This window comes from Lygodium microphyllum, chromosome 25, assembly GCF_053477565.2.
Source record: "Lygodium microphyllum isolate KBCC chromosome 25, Lygodium_microphyllum_v1.1.10, whole genome shotgun sequence".
NCBI classification, from domain to species: domain Eukaryota; kingdom Viridiplantae; phylum Streptophyta; class Polypodiopsida; order Schizaeales; family Lygodiaceae; genus Lygodium; species Lygodium microphyllum.
In genome coordinates, this window is record NC_141159.1 from 133224752 (window position 1) to 133248672 (window position 23921).

A 23921-nucleotide genomic window follows, 5' to 3' on the forward strand; every position below is an offset into this window, starting at 1 on the left:
ATTGTCAAACAGAATCCTTAATTTTGTGTTTGGATAATCATGGCCCCATTTATCTCCTACTTTGCATAGTTCGCAAAAGGTTTAAAGGCACAATAGGACCCTAGTTAAGTTTGTAGCCCAACTTGCAACTTGAATATTTGATCTATCACTCTTTAAAGAAAAGCATATCAATAGAACACTCGAATGCCTATGCAGAAATATAATTGTGCTAGTCTGGGTGGGGCATGTCTAAAAGATGAAAGCGCATTAAGACTCGGCCATTAGCGAGTGAGTTGTTGAATGAGGACCATGTTCTAAGAACTTGCCTTTGATCAATGTCATTACTATATGAGAAAACCGTTTCAAAGAGACTCGGGACCCTGGCTCTCGGGCCGTGTTCGATGCGTTAGGCTTGTGGGCACTCGAAGTGCCTCAATCAATGGTATTATTCAGCAGTGGCTAAAGTACGAGATGATGATGGCTAGCTGCCTAGCTTGCCTGTGCCGTGTAGACGTTGAAGTCCTGAGGAGACGTGGGGGCAGTGATGGGCCGCTCACCATTGACCGTGATCACGGTGGCCCCTCCTCTCGACAGCTTGGCCGTCTGCGAGCCGACGTTGAAAGGCATGCTCACGTTCTGGACGCCCGGCTGCAGGTTAGGGAAAGTGGCCGTTTGCGAACCCGATGTAAGCTGGAGGTCCCCGGCTTGCGTCAGGAGCACGGTGGCGTAGACGCGATCGGTGAAGGCCGTGTCGACGAGGGGGATGCTGGATCCGCTCTTGGTCTGCGTGTAGTAATAGAGGTAGAGGACCTCTTGGGCGATGGCGGGCTCCTGGCCGCCGCTCTTGAGCCAGGGGATGTAGTGGCGGCCGGCCAGGTCCAGGAAGGGGAGATGCGGGAAGCCCTGGTCGTTATTCTCCGCGGAGCCGTAGGGCGTGTTGTCGGGCGGCACAGAAACTACGTAGTGTCGCTCCGCCCAGTCGTTCCAGCTGATGATCTCCACGAACTGCGGCTGTAGGTCGATGAGCTGTTGCCAGTGCGTCCGCCACAGCCCGTCCCCGGCGTAGTCCCCCTTCACCCCGAGATCCGCCCGGAAGAACCATGGACTGACGCTCGCCATGTAGACCTTGCCCGCCGCCCCGCACTCGGCGATGTACGCCCTGTCCGCCGCATCGGACGGGTGGTTGTAGTCCCCGTTCACGTAGGGCCACGCCGACGTGTCCCACGCGAACAGCCCGTCAAGGATGGAGTCGAAGGTGGTGAGCACGGAGCGTATGTCGCCCTGCTGCCCGCTCGTCTCGAAGAAGGGCACGAAGAAGATGTTATCACGGCCGCCCGCGGCCGGGAAGATGCCCTCGCTCCAGGTGCTGAGGGCGTCGGAGTAGGGGGTCAGGGCGACGCTGCGGCCGGCGAAGGTGGAGAAGAACTGCTTGCCGTTGATGCGCAGCTGGCTGGGGTAGCTGGCGTAGCGTGTGAGCATGGTGACGATGTTGTCGCTGGTGAGGCTGCCGGACATGTCGGCCGAGAGGAAGAGCTTGAAGTTGAGGTTGGCGGCGGCCTGGAAGAAGTTGTCGGCGCGGGTCTGGTAGACGTCGTTCCAGACGCCCGTGTTGAGGGCGAAGGCGTCGATGCCGGCTTGCTGGGCGAGCTGGATCTCGCGGGAGAGCCCCGCCACGTCGTCGCTGTAGAGGAAGGAGTAGAGCATGTAGTGGGCGAAGACGAGCGGCGCCGAGAGGGCGGGCTGAGGGGCGGCATTAAGCAGCATCAGGAGAGTCAGAGCCAGGCAGAGGTGGAGGTGGAGCAAGCTCCTCTTGCGGCGGCCTCCATCGCCAGTACGGGGTTGAGGCGTATAGCTAGACATACCGGCATGCAACAATATCTACTTGTGAAGCTTCGTTTTGGATATCGTTGCGAAGGGGGTACTATATATGTATATATACGCACGCACCAGAATGCCGGGGGGTTGACCGTTGAACCATCCGTCCCCATGCCCACGTGGGGAAAGCCGAGTTTCCATTTGACAATAGTAGCCACGGCTCCAATCATGTTCACCTGCCGCACATTTCAGATGCCAAATAAATCAAATTTCTATAGAGTGATCACATGCCATTTTCCTCTCGTACTTGCTACAATCATAACCATCTTTACTTTCAAACGCAAGTAATGACTAAAATATATGGCAACACTCTAATGATGTTTATAATTATGTTTATGTGATCAAAGGCTAAAACCCTTACTTTTGCTAATGGTTCTATCAAGGAAAAGAGAATATTTTTCCCATTTGAAAGCCTTCACGTGGTAACGTTGGAGTACTTACAAATTTGGGAGGAGATGTTCCCTTTTAGGAACTTTCTTTTGCTTTTTGGCAAATGTTTGGGCCAAACACATGAGTTTCATCAATTGCAAAGCTTGCTCTAGGGCAAATACTGTTTGCAACCTTGCATGCCTTATACTTGCACATAGGATAACCTGCAATTGTAGGTTAAAGCAGATAGACTTAGCTCTATGTGAAGGTGAGGTCACACGTTGGTAAGTGCATATGCATATGTGAGCAAGTTTAGAGTCTAAACAATAAGAATAACATTGACTAAACGGCTTTTGAAAGTGATTTGTGGCCTTACTATCTCTTCAGGTGTAGGTGAAAGAGTTCTTTTCTCTCACGATATGAAGGACGAATTTGAAAAGAATGATTCGGATGTTTCAGGAATTGCTATCCAAACAAGGTGGTGTAATCATAAGGGCCTAGTGGATTTTGTCATCAAGGAAGAGGTTAAAATGTGACCCTTTTTGGAGAAAACAACTAGTTTTATAATTTTAATGTCCAAAAACTAGGAAAAGATAGCCATTTTCATAACTAAAGTCTCCAAAAATAATTTTTTCTTTTTCAGTTTAAAAAAGCTTGAATTTCAAATAGTCTTTTGGAAATTTAGCTAAGGAAAATATAGTAAAGGACAATCCTTTAGTGGACACACGTCTAGTTTGATAATAGTGGCCACTGCCCCAATCAAACAGGAGACCAAGCTAGTAGGTATGGAATTTCAATCATGGAATTTTGGTTCCAAGTTACAAGGAACCTTTCTTTTTCAGTATAATGGTGTTTTTGTGGTCAAAGTCATGAAGTTCATAATAGTCTATAAGGCTCTAACTATAATAGTCTATAATAGTTACATTTGGAAGGCCTTTCAAGAGCTCCCCTTTTCTTTGTAAGAGGATTTGAAGGGCACATAACTATTTCTCTAAATTTTGTACCCTTCCTTCAAAGGGTAATGTATTTTAGTTCCTTCTAGAAGGGTTAAATATCCTTTTAAGGGTGCTGCAACCTACAAATATTTGGCTTGATAATATAGGCAAGTGCTCCAAATTTTTTTTTCCAAGCGGTGAAAACCCTTTTAATGAAGATTTTAAAAGGTAAATTGCTAATATTGGAAGGTTCTGAATATAAGATTCTTCAAAATTTGAAGGTTCCTCACCTCCAATTTTAGATTTAGAGGCACATTTGAGAATTTAAGGTGGGATTACACTAAACTTAGGTTTTTTTAAAAAGTACCGATTCGAATGTGGACAAATGCATATTACACACATGTGAGCAAGTTTGAATGATGAGGAGGATCCCTAAGTGGTTTTTGAGAGTGATTTATAGAATGGCTATCTCTTCTAAAGTTGGAGACTTTGTGTAGTCAATGGAAGAGTTCTTTTCTTTAGGGGTACATAGCATGACTTTTCATAAAGGTTGATAGGGATAAGTTTGAAATTGCTATCCAAACAAGATGACGTTATCACTCACGCATGACTCCATGGAGTCTATCAAGGAGATTTGTGAAAAAAATAAAACTTTTTGTTTGGGAACACAGCGACCAATTCAAGTGTCAAACAATGTAGACTTAAAAGGTGAGGTAGAGTTTCAAAGTGTAGTGTAATAAGAATAAAAAAGTAGACTTTCCTAACAAATATCATTTTGACAAACACAAGTTAAATAATATCTTCAAAATTTCTTCCACTATTGTACGCCACTAGTAACTATTTTCACCAGGCGCACAAGGTTTTACTCAAGCTACTTGTTTGCATATGCTAGTGGAGTTTGTGTATATGTTCGTGCAAACTCCACTTGCATGTGTACTTACTGTGCATGCAAGTATAGTTTATGCATAAGTATAGTTGAAGTACTCTAATATTCTTCTACCTTTTAACTCACACCACATATGTTAAGATGCTTCAAAATTTACTCCACTATGGTGCTTCATTAGTGAATAATTTGACCAAGCAAACAAAGATATACTAGTTACATATGTGTGCATGCAAGTGAACTATGTGTGTTTGTTTGGTTGAAGTAGTCTAATATTCTTCTACCTTTTGAATACCACCACATATATTGAGCCACTCTAAAGTCTCCTCCACTAGTGTGCTTCATTAATTATTTTTTCCAATGCAAACATAGACGTACTCCACAAGTTGCATGTTTGAGAGTGGAATTGTGTGTTTGCATAGTCAAAGTACTCTAATACTATTGAACCCTTTTAAATGGTACCACATATGTTTAGGGAATCCAAAATTTTCTCCACTAACGTGCTTCATTAGCAAATTTTTTGTCCACATAAGCAAATATGTATCCCACAAGTGAGAAGTATGTGCATGTGAGTGGAATTTGTGTGTTTGTGTAGTCTAAGTACTCTAATACATAATGCAACATATATTAAGGTACTTCCAAAATTGCTCCACTAGTGTGCTTCACTAGCAACTACTTTGTCCAAGCAAGCAAACTCTAGACTAATACCAATCATGTGTTTTTTAAAACCATGAGCTACAAATTTTGCATGGTACTTTATTGCCTTATTGTAACTCTTATAGTATTTTGTGTTGCTAAATATGGCTTTTGGTGAGGGATTTTTACAACTTAATAAGGTTATTTGTCCATTAAAACATAGCATTTGAAATAAGAAATGGTGATAAGTAAAAGCCAATGCTTATGGTTGACAAACAAGGTGAATCTTTCACAAGGGCCTAGGAAAATTTTCATTGTGCTCATATTAACATCTCAATCATATAGTTTTTGTTAAAAATATATAACATAGGAGGAGTAAACTTTAATCTAGACTTAGAGGGGGAAAAAAGTTGTGAAGTTTTGGGAATATGTTTTGATCATGATGATTTAGGTTTGGAAAGTCAAACTTCCTCAAAGAATGTGAATAAAAGGGTAAAGAAAAGACTCTTCAAACTCCTTCAAACAATGCGAATAAAAGTGTAAAGAAAAGACTACTAGTTATTATCCGCAAGTGATACTATTATGCTAATAAAACAATAAAATATGTTCACATTGATAACCATGAAGTTAAGTGAATAATGGAATCCATTATTGGAGCATGTAGGGTTAACGGTCTACCACAGGGGGGGTAAGAGATAGAAGGGTGTAGGAAGATTGAGAGTGGAATAAGATGAAAGAAAGAGAATTTAGAATTTGGAAGATTTAATCGAGATATACAGAGGTGAAACCAAGTGACTTTCTTGCATACAGTTTAGTATAGCAATCAATATGCCGCCCCCAAATCCAAGAAAAACATGGTATAGATGCTACCCCAAATCCAAGAAAAACTCTATCTTCATTGTTTGTACTATTTATGTCTACCAAAGGTAGAGATCAAGAATGAAGTGGTAGAACTAAAGAGAAGCCCTATTTGAGCATCAAATCTCCAATTCCAACTTGATGTCCTATTCTTGACTATTATTCACAGCCAAAACAGTCCACATGAAGAGCATCAACCCATCAAAACACCCCTTTGATGATCAAGGAAGGTTCGGTTGATGTTCAAGACTAAAAATTAAGTGAGAGATTCCCTCCAAGACCTTGTAAGAGATGAAGATCTTCAAGGATAACTTATTACCTTCTCTCGCCTTGTTTTTACTTGTTCAAAGATAGTCCCAATAGTACTTTCCTCTCTCCTCTCCAATGCATGAGCCTCTAGCCCACGTACTTTCTTTGGCTCTTTTCCCCACTTTTTCCTTGTGTCCTCTCTTAGATAGCATGCCATCGCCTTCACCTTTGTGACCACGTTGGATAATAGCTGCCCAATTAGTCCTATTTGTACTCGTAAATCTGTGTTGAATGGTCTTCTTAATCTCACAATTCATTCTCCACCACATAGCCCACAAAACAAGCCACTTAAGTGACTACTTATCACTCCTCAAATAAACATGGTCATTAAATCCCAAAACTTCACTTGACTAACTCCTATTATTAGGACAATAAGCAAGTTTGAGAAGTACATTGACTAAGAAGTCTGTCACTTACCATTCTATAGACAAAGTATGAACTCTTTCACAAGACAAACCATATCCTGCTTTCACACTCTATGTCAAAAACCTCATGACATCCACCCCCTTCCAACTTGCACATCCTCCAAAGGGTCCACAACATAGGTAGCCCATTGGGATCAAAAACCCAAACACCTGTCATCTTTATGTTATGAGTTTAACTACTCCCACCTGAATCGTAAAGCATCAACAATGCAGACATCCCATTCTACATGTATCGCTTAGTATCCATACCTGGCAATGATAGATCCTTTAGCATTCCAATCCCTGTAAATCCATTGAGCATCCCAAGTTCATATGTCAACTCATCTTCAGCTACCTCTTCAATGTTTGCTACTTCGTATTCCTCATCTCTGCCAATCTGCTCCTTTACCAAGCTCACCAATGGAGGGACCTCTTCTACATTTGCCTTTTTGCATGTCTTGGTCCTCTTCTCTTTTTTAGGTACCCACATATCAACCTTATGTAGCTCTAGCAAAGAATATGTCACATATCAGACCCTTCCTGGCCGGAAAATTGTCATACAAGACCACCCTTAAAAAAACTCCTTAGATTTCCAAATTGTAACTTTTATTGCAAAGATTCAAAAAAATAATAAAACCTACTCACCATTTATAACTTTGATGCAGACATCATGACCAAAATTTAAAGGTATCAGCCTCTAAAATGTTTTGTGCAACCTGCAACTATTCTTTATAGCATGTAATCCTTCGCAATGAGACATCACCTTTTCCAACCCTATAACTTCTACATATGAACATGGATGCCAAACAAACTTTGTAGGGGCCTTCCCCAAGTATTAAAGTCCATTCTCGATGCATTGGTTACCATTAATTTGATTCTGATTAGAGAAATTTTCAACATCTTCAAATATTCCCTGCATGTCCACCCACTACAGTTTCTTACAACCATTTTGTATACTTGGGTCTTTGAACCTACACATCCTTGGGTCTTACAACCATTTTGTATGACTCTTGTCTAGAGTTTGTGTCTCTTATCAAACCATTTCTTATTGTGAAGCCTTCCTACCTTTAACTTATGCACTGATATCCTAATTCATCTAGCCTTCTTTCCAATTTTCTTATACATAAAACTAACAACTCCTCTCTATTCAACACATCTTCCCAATGTCGAAGCTTTTGCTTGACCACCAACACCCACGGACTGCTTATTGCTGAAGCGTTTCAAGCTGAATGCCAATGGCTACCTCTTTTTTTAAAATTATATCACTAACTCATCTAACTGAAGTGAATACAACACACTAAGGTATGTAAGACCATTTACAACAAGTATAGACTAAGTCTAAAGTCACCGACTTATTTAATGTCTACATGTGGTACAACTGGACAAGCTAAGTGTGAGGTACACACAACCTAAAGATAGTAGAGCTGAGCTTGAAGTCTTAACACTCCCCCTCAAGCTTAAGATAGCATCTATACACCAAGCAGCTATCTAAAAACACTGAACTTATCTTTATCCAAAGACTTGGTAAAGATATCTGCAACTTGTTCATCAGTCTTCACATGCATGAGATCTACTCTCCCTGTAAGAACCATCTCTCTCATAAAGTGGTAGTGTACCTCAATGTGTTTAGTCCTGGCATGGTATACTGGATTTGTTGCCAAGAGTACACTACTAAGATTGTTGCATAGCATGGTCACTCGATCATCCACATATATGTCCAAATCAGCCATAAGCTTGAGCAGCCATGCAATCTCACATGCTGCCAATGCAGCACCCCTATATTCAGCCTCAATACTAGACAATGGAACCATAGGTTGCTTCTTGTTGCTCCAGCCGATCATTCTGCTTCCAAAGCCAAAAGCATAACCACTCGTAGATCTACGATCATATGAGAATCCTACCCAATTTGCATCTATGTATCCAACCAATGTCAAGAGCTTATCTTTCACATAGAACAACCCATAATCTATAGTGGACTTAACATATCTCAATATTTGCCTAACAGAATGTGGCTTTTTGGGCTTTTGCATGAACTGGACTTATGAGCCCAACTGCATAACTCAAGTCCGGCATAGTGACAGTCAAGTAGATCATCCATCTGCCTGTGCATAGTCACATCATCAAGGTCCAGTGCTAATGTCCAACTTGACATTCTGATCAAGAGGTGTATCCAGTGGTTTACATTCATCCATGCCATATTTCTTCAGCATTTCCATGGCATAGTGTTTCCGCATCAGCCATAAACCATTTTCAACTTTGATCACCTCAATACCCAAGAAATCATTTATTTCACCTAAGTCTTTCATGTCAAATTCAAATTTTAGCATTTGCATAACATGATGTATCCCAAAGTCATCATCACCTGTGATTATCAAGTCATCAATGTAGATGACCACCACTACCAATATCTTTTTTGTAAACAGACTGTGATCAGCCCTACCAACAGTAAATCCCAAACTCTACAAGTAATTACTGATCCTTGCATGCCAAGCTCTCGGAGCCTGCTTCAACCCATACAACTCTTTTTTCAGCTTAGATACTTAATGTTGAAAATCAAGGTATACATACCCTTTAGGCTGATCCATATAAATATCCTCCTCCAAGTCACCATTGAAGAAAGCATTCTTCACGTCCATCTGCTACAGTTTCCAGCCTTAAGTAGCAACAAATGCGATCACTATTCTTATGGTTGCCATCTTGGCAACATGGATGAATGTTTCCTCATAGTCTAACCCATACTGTAGGGCATATCCCTTTTTGCAACCAATCTGGCTTTGTACCTCTCTACATTGCTATCTGACTTGTATTTAATATTGTAGACCCATTTGCAACCAATGGTTTTCTTTCATTCTGCCAGTGGCATAAGATCCCAAGAACTATTTTCAGCCAAAGCATCTATCTCCTCATCTATAGTTGTGCACCAATTTTTATCCATAACTGCTTCAGCAAATGTAGTAGGCTCTTTGACCTCTGTCACCTTTGTCATATAAGCAAAATGCTTCGTAGAAAAACCATTGTAGGTCAGCCTATCCACAGGGTACTTGACTCTCTGCAATTGTCTAAGCTGTGGTACATTACTCGATTCCCCTCTCTCATGAGGTGGCGGAATGTACCTACTCTGCCTAGTGCTAGGTTTATACACTGTCGGAATACCAAGCTCACTGTCTAGATTGTTAGTTGAGTCATAACCTAAGTCGTCCTGCCATGTGTTATCACACCAAATGCATCATCAAAAGATTTTTCTTTCCCTTTGTTGTCCATCACATCACATCTCCCCCTCACTAACATACTGGTGTTAGTGGATGGTGAGCTAGGGCTTTGTAATCTCCTTGTCCATGGAGATATCGTTGGACTACCAAGACCTATCAAAGCAGTACTTTGCTATGAATCAACTATAGATACATGTGTAGAAGGCATATATGATGGCATTGCAGTGTGTGATGCATACCAAGAGGCCATCTCATCAAAGATGACATCTTTGCTCACTAATGTATCTCGAGTAGAGGGATCATAGAATTTTTATGCCTTCTTCTCCTACAAATACCCAATAAAGACACACTTATGTGCTTTCAAATCTAGCTTTTTCCGTTTCTCATCAAGTATGTGCACATAAGCAAGACAGCCAAATACTTTCATGTGATTGACATCAGGCTTGTAGCCATATAGTTTCTCAAAGGGTGTCATCTCATGAATACCTACAATGGGAGTCTTGTTCAAGATATACATGGCTGTCATAACAGCCTTAGCCCAATAATAGAGTGGCATACTCTTCTCATTCATCATTGCCTGAGCAGCTTCCGTCAATACCCTGTTTCTCTATTCAGCTATCCCATTTTGATGAGGAGTGTAGCTACAGGTAAGCTGCCTACATATGCCAATTTCAGCCAAAAAAATGGCAAACCCATTTGATACATCCCACCGCTGTCAGATCTCAAGCAAGATATGTAACAATCAAATTCCTTTTCAACCTACTTTTTAAATTGCTGAAAAAAAACACCTTATCCTTTGTTTTCAAGATATAAACCCAAGTATAGTAACTGTAATCATTAATAAATGTCACATAGTACCTGGAGCCTCCCATGGATGCATTATGGGTTGGCCCCCACACATCAAAGTGAACTAATTGCAACGGTTGTGTACTATTTCTTACATGCTTGACAAATGGAAACCTCGATTTTTTACCAAATTAACAAGCATCGCAGACATGACCAATATTTGTATATTGAAACTTGGGGAAACCTGTCACAAGCTATTTCTTCTGCATCATTTGCAACCGCTGAAGATTAACATGTCCCGCTCTCTTATGCCATATTTCCAAGTCTCTAACTATGCTAAAGCCATGGGCAAACATTGCTGATTTCAGTTGTGGCAAAGTGGCATCAAGAGTAAACATCTTGTCATTCCTATGATTGCAAGCAATCATTTTGCAGCCATTTCCAAACTCCTCAATGAAGCATCCATGCTTGTTAAATCGGACTTGCAAATTCTGCTCAGTCATCTGACCCACAAACAATAGATTTCTAGTAATTGATGGGACATGCAGTACATCATGTAAGTTCTTCTTCCTGCCATCATGGATTACCAAAGGTACTTTGCCTTTATGTTATGTGCTATGCTGCATGTCATCGCCTGTGCATACATAGCCATTCTTCTTAGGCACCATAACTGTAAACTAGTCACCATGAGGTGTCATATGATTCGATGCCCCCGAGTCAATGTACCAAATTGCATCCTCACGATACTTCTCATCAGCCCTATCTTTCACATATGCCATGGCAAAAAAATCTATCCCCAGATGCATCTTCTACCTGACTAGATGATGCATAATGTCCATGTTGTTTGCCTCTTTGATTGCCTTGCTCCTTCTAGTAGTCCTTGGGAATATGACCATACTTTCCACAATAATGAAAATCTATATCCTTATTAGGATTTTCAGATGGGCGCTGCTAAACCTCTGCCTCTAGGGCTAGATCTCCCTTTGCCTTTGAAATTTCCACCTCCTTGTGCATTTGAACCCTTTTGGTTATTATTACCATATGAGACATTTTGATGGCCTCCTATTCCAAAACCATAACCTCTATCATGGCTACCACAACCGCATTGATTCGAATAAAAGATAGCATCCTTGTTCTTGGAGCTGCTAGAATGTGTAGCCAAACCCAATTTAACTTCCTCATGAATGAGCAATGCAACTAGCTCATTAAAATCCATCATTGCAGCCCACACAGATATGGAGGTATCGAATGACTTATATTCAGGCCCCAAACCATTTAATTTTGCTCCAACCATGTCTTCATCCGCAACCTATGTGCCAATGGTGGATGCCAGCTAATCCACAATGGTCTTAATGTCTCTGACATAATCCTATATAGATCTGCCTTTTCTATCCATGTTGTTAAATTTCTACTTTAACTGTATCTTCATGGCACTTGTAATTGTGCCATAATATGTGATCAGAATGTTCCATGCATCTTCTAGTGACTTGTAGTTCATGATCTTCATCACCATAGCATCTGAGATACATAGAGATAGCCAATGTAAAACCCTACGAGCTTTTTCTTTCCAAGCTTGGTGTGCTCGTCATCTTTAATCAGTTGTAGGCCTCTCTAGGAGCTCGGGTTCATCTTATGCTCCAGTCACCAACTCTCAGTATCCTTTACCTATTAAGAAGTACTTCATGCAGAACTTCCATATGGCATAATTGTTACTATCAAGCTTTTCCCCCACTATCTGGGTTATGTTTTTGGTCCTATCTGCATTAGCCATATTTTACTAGACAAGCAATATCTAGTCACTGCCTGACTTCCTGCAAGCCAACAAGTCTAATTGACTAACTGCAGACTTTGACTGTCTATGATAGTTTTCTACAACAAATTCACTACCGAAAATAGAGTATTTTAGCCCCTTAACATCTCAATTCCATCCACAAACATGTGGCATAACCCTTAGGTACATCAGTCAACACATAGACCATGTAGGTTCTTTAACACTGTCTCATGCAACCTTACTACAGTCAAGCAAACATGCAGTCTGAAATTTGCAAGCTATCAAAAACTAACAGCTAATTCACAACCAAAACAGATGTTTATACATGTCATACATGCTCCAAAAATTCCCAAACATCTGCTAGTGCATGTAGAAGTCCATACATGATAATAGAGGCACACATTGGTGCATATACATCAAGTACAAGTGTGATAAATCTACTCACTACTTGCAAACAGCCAAGACACTGACAACCAAGGTGTATTTTAGCTCAATAATGACTTCAAATCACTTCATACATTTTCTATCATTACCATACCGACATCCATAAACTCTGTCTTCAAGAAGCAATATCATATAATGCATTTACTATTTGTAACCAGCCAAGTAGATGTCAATGCATTTGTTTCCAACTTCAACCTTTAGCATTCAATAGCCTCCAATAATCTTCTTAATCCACCAAACATTCAATAGACATATGCCAAGTTATACAAATGATAGAAGCCTTCTAATGTCATGTATTGCTTCAGTACAAGACAATGCTTGCTGTCCATAGTAAATGATAGTTTTCAGCATGTGAAAATTTTCTAGATCTGAGTATTTTAGCAAACAATTCCAGATACAAGGCACAAAATCAAATCCATATGTCCTCCTTGCATATATCTATACTCCAATGATGTTTCTAGGTATGTTAGAGAGCTCCAAGCTCATGTCAAAGATACATACATGCTGTATGTTGTTTGTATATAGCAAACAATCTTCAAATCTAGACATGTAACCAATTGTTCAAGCTCATATATCATCTCTAGACCAAACAATAGCATATCAAGACATCAAAGAACCTTCTAAGAAGCATTTCCAAGCAATATATAGCCTAGTAAGTGTTTATTGAGTTTGTTGGTGAAAGGGAGTGACGGATCAAAGGTTGGACTCGAGAGCTATGGCGACAGAGCAAGAGCAAGAAAGGGAGAGATTAGAAATGGAAACTCCAATAGTCACAATGTGTGACCGGGCCTTCCTTTATTCAAACTATCACTAAAAGAATAAAAGTGACAGTGACGGGCGCCTGCTACCTGCAGTGTGCAGTGGCGGTGACTGTCAGTGTAGTAATACACGGACGGCTAGGCAGAGGCGCCTTTACCCCCAACAATCTCCCACTTAAAGGTGAATTTGCCCCAATGAGGAGTGAAAAGAAAAAGAAAAAAGACAGTACAACATGTACACATGTACAACAGGATGAGGAAAGATGTCATCTCATCCCACACCCATCAACCTCCTGAGGAAGGCAAATTGCTCTTTAGAGAGGCTTTTCGTGAGCAGATCTGCAGGATTCTGGTCAGTCGAGATCTTGACAAGATCAACAGACTTGTCCTCAACAACCCCACGTATGAAGTGATACCTCAACTCAATGTGTTTCGTCTTCGCATGGAAGACCAAATTCTTCGCTAACTGAATAGCACTCATAGAATCCGAATGCAGTGTAGGGATAACATCAATACCAAGATCAGCAACTAAATGACCCAACCAAATGGCCTCCTTGCAAGCCTCAGTGGCTGCAACATACTTGGCCTCTGTAGTAGAAAGGACCGTGCATTTCTGCACCCTGGACATCCAAGAAACAACACCTCCAGCATAGGTGAATACATAGCCAGAAGTGGACTTCCTACTATCTGCATGTCTTGCATAATTAGAGTCAGTGTACCCCATGACTCCTGTATCCTGGCTGCCATAGCATATGCACATATCTGTAGTGCTCTTCAAGTACCTCATGATACTCTTCACGGCATCCCAATGCTTCTTGCCAGGTGTAGCCATATAGTGTGCCACAACACCAACTGCAAAGGCAATATCTGGACGAGTGGCTATCATGGCATACATAAGATTACCCACTACGGATGCATAGGGAATCTTGGCCATCTTGGCCCTCTGCTCATCTGTCTGCAGATAATCAACCTATGATACCTTCACATAAGAAGGCAATGGATAGCAAATAGGCTTTACGTCCTGCATGCGGAAGCGCTCAAGGATTTTATGAATGTACTCCCTCTGTGACAAGTAGAGGAGTCCCTGATGCCTGCCATGTCTAATGCGCATACCAAGTATGTGAGCGGCCTGTCCCAGATCTTTCATCTCAAATCTCTGCTTGAGCTGAGCCTTAAGAGCATCTAGCTCATCATGAGCTTTTCTTGCTATCAGCTTATCATCCACATAGAGTACCAAAATAAATAAAGAACCATCATGGGCTTTCTTCGTGTAAAGGCATGGATCCATAGCACTCCGACTGTAGCCCTGTGACTGCATAAAGGTATCAAACTTATGATACCACTCCTTAGGTGCCTGTTTCAAGCCATAAAGACTTTTCTTCAATTTGCACACTAGGTGCTGCCTGCCAGGTTCTGCAAAGCCCTTAGGCTGCTCCATATAAATCTCATCATGCAAGTCCCCATGTAAGAAAGCCGTCTTGACATCCATCTGGTATAAATCCAAGTCAAGCTGAGCAACCAAAGCCAAGACTAAGCACAGGGTGGTCATCTTAACCATAGAAGAAAAGACCTCGTCAAAGTCCACACCATACTCCTGCTTAAAACCCTTTGATACCAATCTAGCCTTGTATGCCAGCTTGGGGTGCCCAGGGGTACTTTTTAGCTTGTATACCCACTTGCATGGCAAAGCCTTCTTGCCGGTAGACACAGAAACCAAATCCCAAGTGTCATTCTTATGTAGGGAGTCTATCTCAGACCTGCATAGCCCTCTCCCAGGAGTGACTGTCACCCCTGCACATAGCCTCATCATAGGTGAAAGGCTCTTTTGCATCTGTAACCAAGACATAATGCATCGAGGGCTGAAATCTATCAGGTGGACGTCTGTCTCTAGTAGACCGTCTCACGGCAGGCTCTGCTGCTTGCCCAACTGCCTGTCCAACACCCTGACCATGAGTATCTGTTCCAACTGTAGGCTGTCAAACTGGTTGTGTGGGAGCTCTCCGCTCCTCCTGAAATATGATCCTGCGGATCTCAATAACTCTCTCAGGCTGCCTATACATTTTGTCTTCATGGAAGACTACATCATGACTGTGGATGACTTTCCACGCCTGCGGATCCCAGAGACGATAACCCATCTCGCCTGCATCCCCATAACCAAGGAAAATGCATTTGACACTCTTGGGATCCAGCTTACTTCTCTTGTCCTTGGGCACATGGCAAAATGCCTCACATCCAAAGACACGGAGATGTGCATAAGAGGGAGGTTTTCCAGTCCATACCTCCTCTGCAACCTGGAAATCCAAACCACTAGAGTGTAATCTGTTTATGACATGTAGAGCTATACTAACTACCTTAGCCCAAAAGCTCTGTGGTAGGCCTGCATAGCTAAGCATATTGCGTACACGCTCCTGGATGGTTCTATTCATCCGCTTAGCCAAACCATTCTGGGGAGGGGGGTATAGGGGGTGTTCAATTGAGCTTAATACCCCTCTCATCACATAACTGCTCAAAAGCGCGTGAGACATACTCACCCCCATTATCTGTCCTTAGGCATTTTAGCCTATACCGAGACTGGTTCTCAACCAATGCAAGCCATCTCTGAAACACAACCAAGACATCATATTTCAGCTTAATGGGATCAGCCCAAACTTTCTGTGAAAAATCGTCTATGAACGTAACAAAATACTTTGCACCACCCATAGACTGACAAGGCATGGGCCCATAAACATCCGAATGTACCAATGCCAAGGGCTCACTCATGCGTGGCCTACCAGACTTCTTATGCATAGACCTAGTCAGCCTGCCATAAAGACAATGCTCACACGAATCAAAACATGCATAATCAAGGGGTGGTAAGTACTGCAAACCAGAAAGCATTTTCATTCCCTTCAAAGACATATGGCCCAAATAGGCATGCCAAAGAGATACATGTGGGATAGAACCCACAGAAAAAACATGATCAAGGGAAGAAGCTGATACAATCATGGGGTAGAGACTGCCAGCCTTGGCACCTCTCGCAATCACAAGTCTGCCACGAGTGATCTTCCATGCAGAGTCTCCAAAACATACATGATATCCTGCATCATCAAGCTGTCCGACTGACATGAGACTGCGTGTCAAAGCAGGTACATGACGTACATCCTGCATAATAAAACTGCTGCCAGAAGGAAACTGCAGTCTAACATCACCAATGCCCACAATATCAAGAGAGCTGTCATCACCCAAGCGCACAGAACTCGAAATAGTACGGTATGAATGAAACCACTCTCGGCAAGGTGTCACATGAAAGGACACACCTAAGTCCAAGAGCCAACACTGTGCATACATAGAGTGTATCTCTATCATCTGTGAAGCACTAAAAGAAGCTGCTAGGATATAATCATCATCATCAATATTCTCAAGCTGCATAACATTGATCTCTTCAATTTTAACACTGGACTTTGCAGGTACTATGCTGCGATCAGAAGACTTATCCTGCACTTTGTATTTTCCCTTATCTTTGCGCCTTTCATTGTGCAATTCATGGCATTGTGGCCTAATATGGCCCTTTTTTCCACAATGGTGACAAGTAATATATGCATTTCTACCACGGGATTTGCTACGTGACTTCCCACGAGACTTGGACCGAGATTTTTGAGAATCCCGTCCACAGCCACTACCACTGCCATGCTTTCCATATCCATCATTCCTGCCTCTAACTGTCATAGCATGAGACACACGAGAGGCATCCAAATTCTTACGGTTAACCTCTTCCTAAGAAGAGCACTCTCAACATCAGATAATTTCAAGGTAGCAGTAGAGGCACATAATGCAGTGCGGAATACATCCCATGGCTCATTAAGAGTACCAAGCAAGAAAAGAGGAGTGACATCCTCTGCAAAAGTGATGTCCTGCAAAGTCAAGTTCTTGAGTATAGCATGGAAGTGGCTCAAGTGAGCAGACATAATCACATTGTCCTTCAAGCGCAGATCCATAAGCTGCTTCAGCCAATACATCTGACTCGCTAGACTTTTCTTCTCATAGAGATTTTTGATATTTTCCCACAACTGCTATGCACTCTGTTCTTTCTCAAAGACATTATAGTGAACCTGTTTTGTGAGAGAAAATACAATAGTGGACTTACATAACTCATCAAGCTCAAGCCATTCCTCATTTGGCATAGTTGCAGGCGGATGCCCGCTTAACCTCAAAGGTTTGATCTGCGATTTTTGCACCAACACCTGCCAAATCTGGCTCTTCCAATAAGAGTAATTCGTACCATCAAGCTTAATGATGTTGAAAATAGCATGATCAGTGGACGAACTCGCCATAATGTAGGCTAGAAGACTGTAGACAATTCAAAACTGCTTGCTATTTACTGTAGAAAATGACCAAAAAATCACCAAAATCGAGGAAAAATAGCGAAGAAAGTGGAACCAAAGCTGCTGCCCACCAAGTACTAGTGAATGTACATCATTTTAGAGTGTTTCAGCATGAAAAATCCATGTCAGGCCATACATATATGCTTGCTATAATAAATTTCAAATTTTAGTAAAAGAGAGCTAACAGTGCCAAAATCCGATCCCAAGGCAATCAGATACTGCCAAGACCAAAGCCGGCATCATGTGGGCATAGTATAAGCATATGATAGTCGATAAGCATGAATCCAACACCCATGTATGTCATACAAACATCTGCCAGTGAGTAGGCACATCCCCTAGGCAACGGGGCAAAGTGTTCCTGCCACTACCAAAACTTGACACAAGTAGGTGTCAGTTCACAAAGATACGGATCCAAAATTGAGACTTAGATCATAAGCATATAGTGAACCAAGACATATGATGTATCATCCCAAAAGGTAAGAAGTCCCAAAGTCTCAAGTGTTTGTAACTGCTCAATAGCATGTAACGGCTCAATGCATAAAAGTACCAGCTGCTCAATGTCTAATAAGCATTCAAGAATGCTCCTACTGGCACAAAAGCCGTATGTATGAGCTCAAGAGCTCAAGCCAAGGCAAGACACAGTGCTAATGACATAAGTCCAAGACAATACATCAATAGTACATCCCGAACATGTAGGCGGTAGAGCATCTGTATGTAGCATCCATAAGCATATAAGACATCAAGTACATCCCAAGATACAACTCTGGCAAGCCAATAAATAGCTCAAGTAAGCTTCGAGAATCCAAGGTCAAGCTCCAGTAGCAATAGGATCCAAACAATGTAACTAGCATGTAGTAATGGCGTAGGCTAAGCATGTCAAGACCGGTCAGACATAAGCAACATAGATGCCATAAGTACATCCAAGACGGAGCATCCAAATGCTTTGCAAAGTGAGCTCAAGCTCAACCAATGATCCCGAATCAAAACCAAGCTCTATGTCAAGCCGCAAGTGCCAATACATCACCATATTTGTCCGAAACATAGCCCGAAAAGCATAGGCATAAGTATACATGAGTAAAATGACTTCAGCCCCTGTGTACAGCAGTGATTTACTATTCAAAATTGAGAATTTCAGCACCAAAATCACCCTAACATCCGAGCATCAAACGGGACCAACTGGGCATCAAATGACAATGCCAAACAAGCTAGAGCATCAAATATCAATGAAACACTGTCATAAACTGCATGTGGACTGTTATGACAGTCCCAAAACAGTGTTAAATCAGTCCAAATGCTATGCCAACACATCAACCATCAAAACCAAGCATCAAAGCATGTTCATATGCCCGAAATGGAGCCTTTCCAAGTGCCAATGGAGGGGGAGAGCTGCTATTGTGACTGTCAATGCTGAAGGCACATATAGGAGGGCTGTGTGATTCCACCAACTATAAATGCTGGTCGTGGGGCTGCAAAAAATGGTGGCCAAGCTTCGGAGGGGTCCGGTTAAAGCCATGAAAGGCCTCAAACAAGCTCTAGCAAGTCTTGTTCAAAGGCAAGTGAGATATGAAGCAAGGAAGCTTCAATAGTGGCTGCCCCAATCTTGTTTACAGCCTGTGAGACTTGAGAATTGAAGTAAACCCTGAAGAAAATGATCAAATACCTCTTATGTAATGCCATGAAGGTGCCCAACAATGCCAGAAAGGTGCTCGGGAAGCCGGGGAGTGACGGGAGCTCGAAGGAGTCAGATATGGCTGCCGGGAAGGAGACCCAATGCAAGTAGGGAGTCGATGGGATGCTGATAATGCCACAGACCAAGCTCAAGAGTCGGAAAGCAAAGCTCTGATACCAGTTGAAAGGGAGCAACGGATCGAAGGTTGGACTCGAGAGCTATGGCGGGAGAGCAAGAGCAAGAAAGGGAGAGACTAGAAATGGGAACTCCAACAGTCACAATGTGTGACCGGGCCTTTTTTTATTCAAACTGTCACTAAAAGAATAAAGAATAAAGTGACATTGACAGGCACCTATCACCTGCAGTGTGCAGTTGCGGTGACTGTCAGTGTAGTAATACATGGGGTTGGGCGGCTAGGCAAAGGCGCCTTTACCCCCAACAGTTGGCAACCAAGAAGACTCCCTCAGCATCAAGCGCAAACACGCAAACTGGTATGATAATCATAGTAGTAGCTCCACAATGAAATGATGACCAATTCTTGCTCTTGATTTCTCACTAAAGCCTCCACAATGCTTCAGACAAGTCATAGAGAACCTCTACCAAATGATACAATGCATACCTTCAACAGGAGCAATGGCAGTCAGCCCCTCTTGTCAAGAACCTTGAATCTTCAAGTTCCAAGTTTTCTTCACAAATGCTATCCACCACAGGACCCATTCATGGCTCTGATACCATGTTGAAAGAGAGAGACAGAGTTTTAAACCAACAGAGAGGAGCAATGTGCTCTCTTCTTTTTTAAAAAGATTATATCACTAACTCATCCAATTGAAGTGAATACAACATAGTAAGGTCTATAAGACCATTCACACCAAGTAGAGACTAAGTCTAAATTCACTGACTTATTTAATGTCCGCATGTGGTAAAGCTGGACAAGCTAAACATTGGGTACACACAACCTAAAGATAATAGAGTTGAGCTTGAAGTCTTAACATCAAGCCTACGAGTGTAGTGAGCTTATCTCGATGCCCAATTGAGTACCCTTATCTCTCAAGCACATTGGTAGCTCCATGATTCGAGATGCATGCTCAAGCAACCTCAATCCTCCACCTTCAAGCTCCATGCTCCATAGCCGCTCATGCAAGAAACAAGAGAAGAGAATAAGAGGGGAGAAGATGGAGAGCTTCTCCACCACAGTCCCTCATCCTCACACTCTCACACTCCCTCTCTCAAGCATATGCACAAGCAAGAAAGAAGAAGAAGAGAAGAGAAGAAGAAGAAAAGGAGAGCCACTTTTGCCACACACCAAGAATGAGCTTATCGATTCACTTTTTGGCTTTTATACATGCCCTTATCCTTTTGGGCACCCATCCCATTTTTTGCATGATCGGCCATCTTGCCGAGGTCCTCTTTTCTTATTTCTTTCTATTTACATTATGCCTTCATCTATGCCCGTCTACTCTTTACAACTTACACAGGAGGGAGCCTCGCGCTCTTTTACAAAGATTTGGGGGGCCTTTACAATTTAAAATGCACCTTTGCCTTTGCCTCAACTTTTAAGGTTGCCCTTGTGCTTTTGGCCTTTTCTCCTCTTATCCTTCTATCGGGCCACCTTTTTTTCATTTGCTTTGTATTTTTTAAAATTTTTGAATTTTCTTTTGCTTCCTTTTTCTCTGTCTTACACTAGGACTAACACCCAAGGTATGACACTTCATGTAAAAGTCATCCCTTCTATTGGCATGATGGGCTTCTAACCATATATCAATATGATGGGACCTAAAACGGGCCGGCACTGGCTCATGCACTAGCCGGACCTCTATCATGCGCTCAACAACCCCACGGCCTCGTGGCCAGGAGCGGTGATGACACATACATCATACATTGCCTTCCTAAACATCTTGTGTTTGTATCACATCTCGTAGTCCAACTCTAACCCAATTAACACTCCTCAAAGGGAGTCCCAACACATTGCTAAATGGCACGAAGTACAAAAATAGGAGGTCCTCCCACGGCTGACTGCCGCTACCGCACTGCGACTCTCCTACATCTTGGGGATTGGCCCCTCGATGTGTCGCTAAACATATATAACACTTCGCACATAGTTCTCTCAAGGTACCAATTATTTCGTTCTAGGATGTACCATACCTCACTTTATTTAGTTGGTGTGTCTTATTATATTTTCCATTTATATATCAAAAACACCCAATTTTCCCCTATTTCGCGTGTTTTATGGGTTTTACACCATTAATTTCAGTCACAACACTTATGATTTTTCTGATTTTCTAAGCATAAACTGATCAAAATCATAGCAAACAACAACATAATGCATAATCATCCCATGGGAACAAGTACTCATGAAGCAAATTGCATAAAACATCAATTTCCTTTGTAAAAATGAAATTACCGTTCTTTGCGGGTTGCGGGTTTTTATTTGCCATGTCTCGGGACTGATTTCCAGCAGCCATTAATGTCCATGATAGTCCGGAATCAGCAATCTTCATTCCTCTTGAACCATGGAGCAATCCGGTCTTCATTGGACAAGCATCCGTCACCCATTCTTCTTCTTCTTCTTCACTGCATGAATCTGCCCTTAGAGGAGAGAGAGGGAGGAGAGAGAAATACTAAAATCAGAGATCTTCATAGAGACCACCATTGCGCGAGCGAAGCACGGCGATATGACTAGCAGACAGAGGGGAAGCAAGGGCAATGATCATTTGTAGTGGTTGTTCACAGCCTGCATCTTCCATCCCAAGATATGGGGCGCCAATTTTGGCGCCTGCTATCCACAGTTTTTCCATCCTCTCTCTCTCCACGATTTCATGCTAACTCAAATGTTGGCATAAAATGCCCCCTAGCCCCCAAAGGTCACCACTCATTTGGCCACACCTCTTCAAATCTTGACCGGTTTCTTGGCCATTTCCCCATCTGGACTCCGAATTGAGCTCTGAAAAATCCTGGGCATCCGGCTCGGCATCCCACATTGGCCGGTAACTCTTATCAACCCGCACGGCAGTCTAAAAAATTATGAAAAATCAACAAGTGTCGCTTGGCACTTGATGCTTAAAATCGTCCTAGATCGAGCTGCCGCCTTCGACGTTGAATATTTTTCCCTTGATATTTGTAATTTTTAGCTATTTTTAAGCACTTCTTGGCATCAAAATTCTGCTCTCATTGGTGACCACGGGATAGGGTGACTCAGCCCGTCGAATCCCACAATATATCTGCACAAAACAACCAAAGGAAGCATCAAGCTGATACAAAATAGATACATATTAAACATAGCACAATGCTCACCCTACCCCCTGACAGAACCAAGGCATGACCTCCACAAGGAGTAGGCCTAGCATAATCTGATAAAAGGTCCGAAGCTAGTCACTGACCAACCGCTCCAACATGGCCAAACTAAAAAGAACTATCAAAGAGGTTGCCCTAAGTGGTGGTCTGAACTACCTTCCTAACTAAGGACAACACATCTAGGAGCTCCTACTAGGTGAGGACTCCTATAGCCTGATCAAGAAGTATTTTCTTTTAGCACATTTTTTCTTTTAGGTTTTTATTTTTCCATACTCGGGCATGTAAAAAGGAGGGAGCTGAGCGTAGTGACCCAAGGAGAATAGGGCATCGGCCTCAGGACCTGTTTCGGTACGCAAGAACCTACTAAGCCCTCGCAAGGCAACACTTAATCCTTTTCTAACACTCACTTTTATTTTCGCTCCAACCTTCCTTAGTTTCTTCTTCCCTAGCAAGATGCCACCCCTAGGAAGATAAGGCATCGGCCTCGGGTCTGGTTTGTCCCCAGGAACCTACCAGGCCTTCGCAAGGCAATGATCATCTGCTCATAAATTTTCCTTTCCTTGTCTTCTCTAGTTTTATAGGGGTTAGAACCCCTTTTTACACACCTTTGTATATATTTATTTTCTTTTCAGATATTCAAGGTTTTTTTCCTTTATCATCTTTATTTTCCTTCTGCAGGCTTCCCTAACGGCCTCACAACTAACAAGAACTCCTAGAATAGCCGCCTAGCAGGCTAGCAGAACAAGGTCACTAGGACTTCCATCTAAAACATGTCTTTCAATGCTTGACAATGTCTTTACAGGAGGCAATGACTACTCAGACCTCACTCAAACATACTGAACCTAAACCTGGGACTTCATGCCTAATTGGACGCCGGTCCCCAATAAAAACGAAAATCCCCTTAACAAGTACACAAACACATATAGCATAAAAACCACAGTACTCATAAAGGAGAAATATCACCTGGATAGGGCCACGAGAAGCTTTTGCACAACAAAAGGCTCCTTCCAAGCTCTGCTTCAAACCTATCTAGCACAAAACTAAAACAAGAAACCATTAACCACACCTGCACTAAACAGACAACTGGCCCTCTTGGCCTAATGAAATAAAGCACTTCACCACAAAACTTAATCGGCCCTCTTGGCCTAATGAAATAAAACAGTAAAACCTCGCAAAACGGGCCCTCTTGGCCTAATGAAATAAAGCAAAGTAGGACCTACACATCCTTCCCTGGAATAGCACAGATATACAATAATAGGCTCCCTCCCAAGGAGGAAAAACAGGCTCATAGCCCTAAACTAAATGCATAAGGTTATGACCCATCCCTCCTGCATATATATCAAGAGGCATACGCATAACATGTCGTCTAATTAACCTATGGGTC

General features: G+C 42.2%; 1 protein-coding gene across 1 annotated transcript; it reads right to left on the reverse strand.

Moving 5' to 3' along the window:
• Positions 1–291: 291 nt before the first annotated feature.
• On the reverse strand, positions 292–1893 carry LOC148014765 (glucan endo-1,3-alpha-glucosidase agn1-like). Its single transcript, XM_087666989.1, has one exon. The coding sequence runs from the start codon at positions 1837–1839 to the stop codon at positions 469–471; it is 1371 nt and encodes a 456-aa protein (XP_087523115.1). The 5' UTR covers positions 1840–1893; the 3' UTR covers positions 292–468.
• Positions 1894–23921: the final 22028 nt, after the last annotated feature.

What these genes read in the sequence shown, in the direction of transcription:
- LOC148014765 (XM_087666989.1), bottom strand. Translation starts at nt 1,839, where the DNA reads ATGTCTAGCTATACGCCTCAACCCCGTACTGGCGATGGAGGCCGCCGC.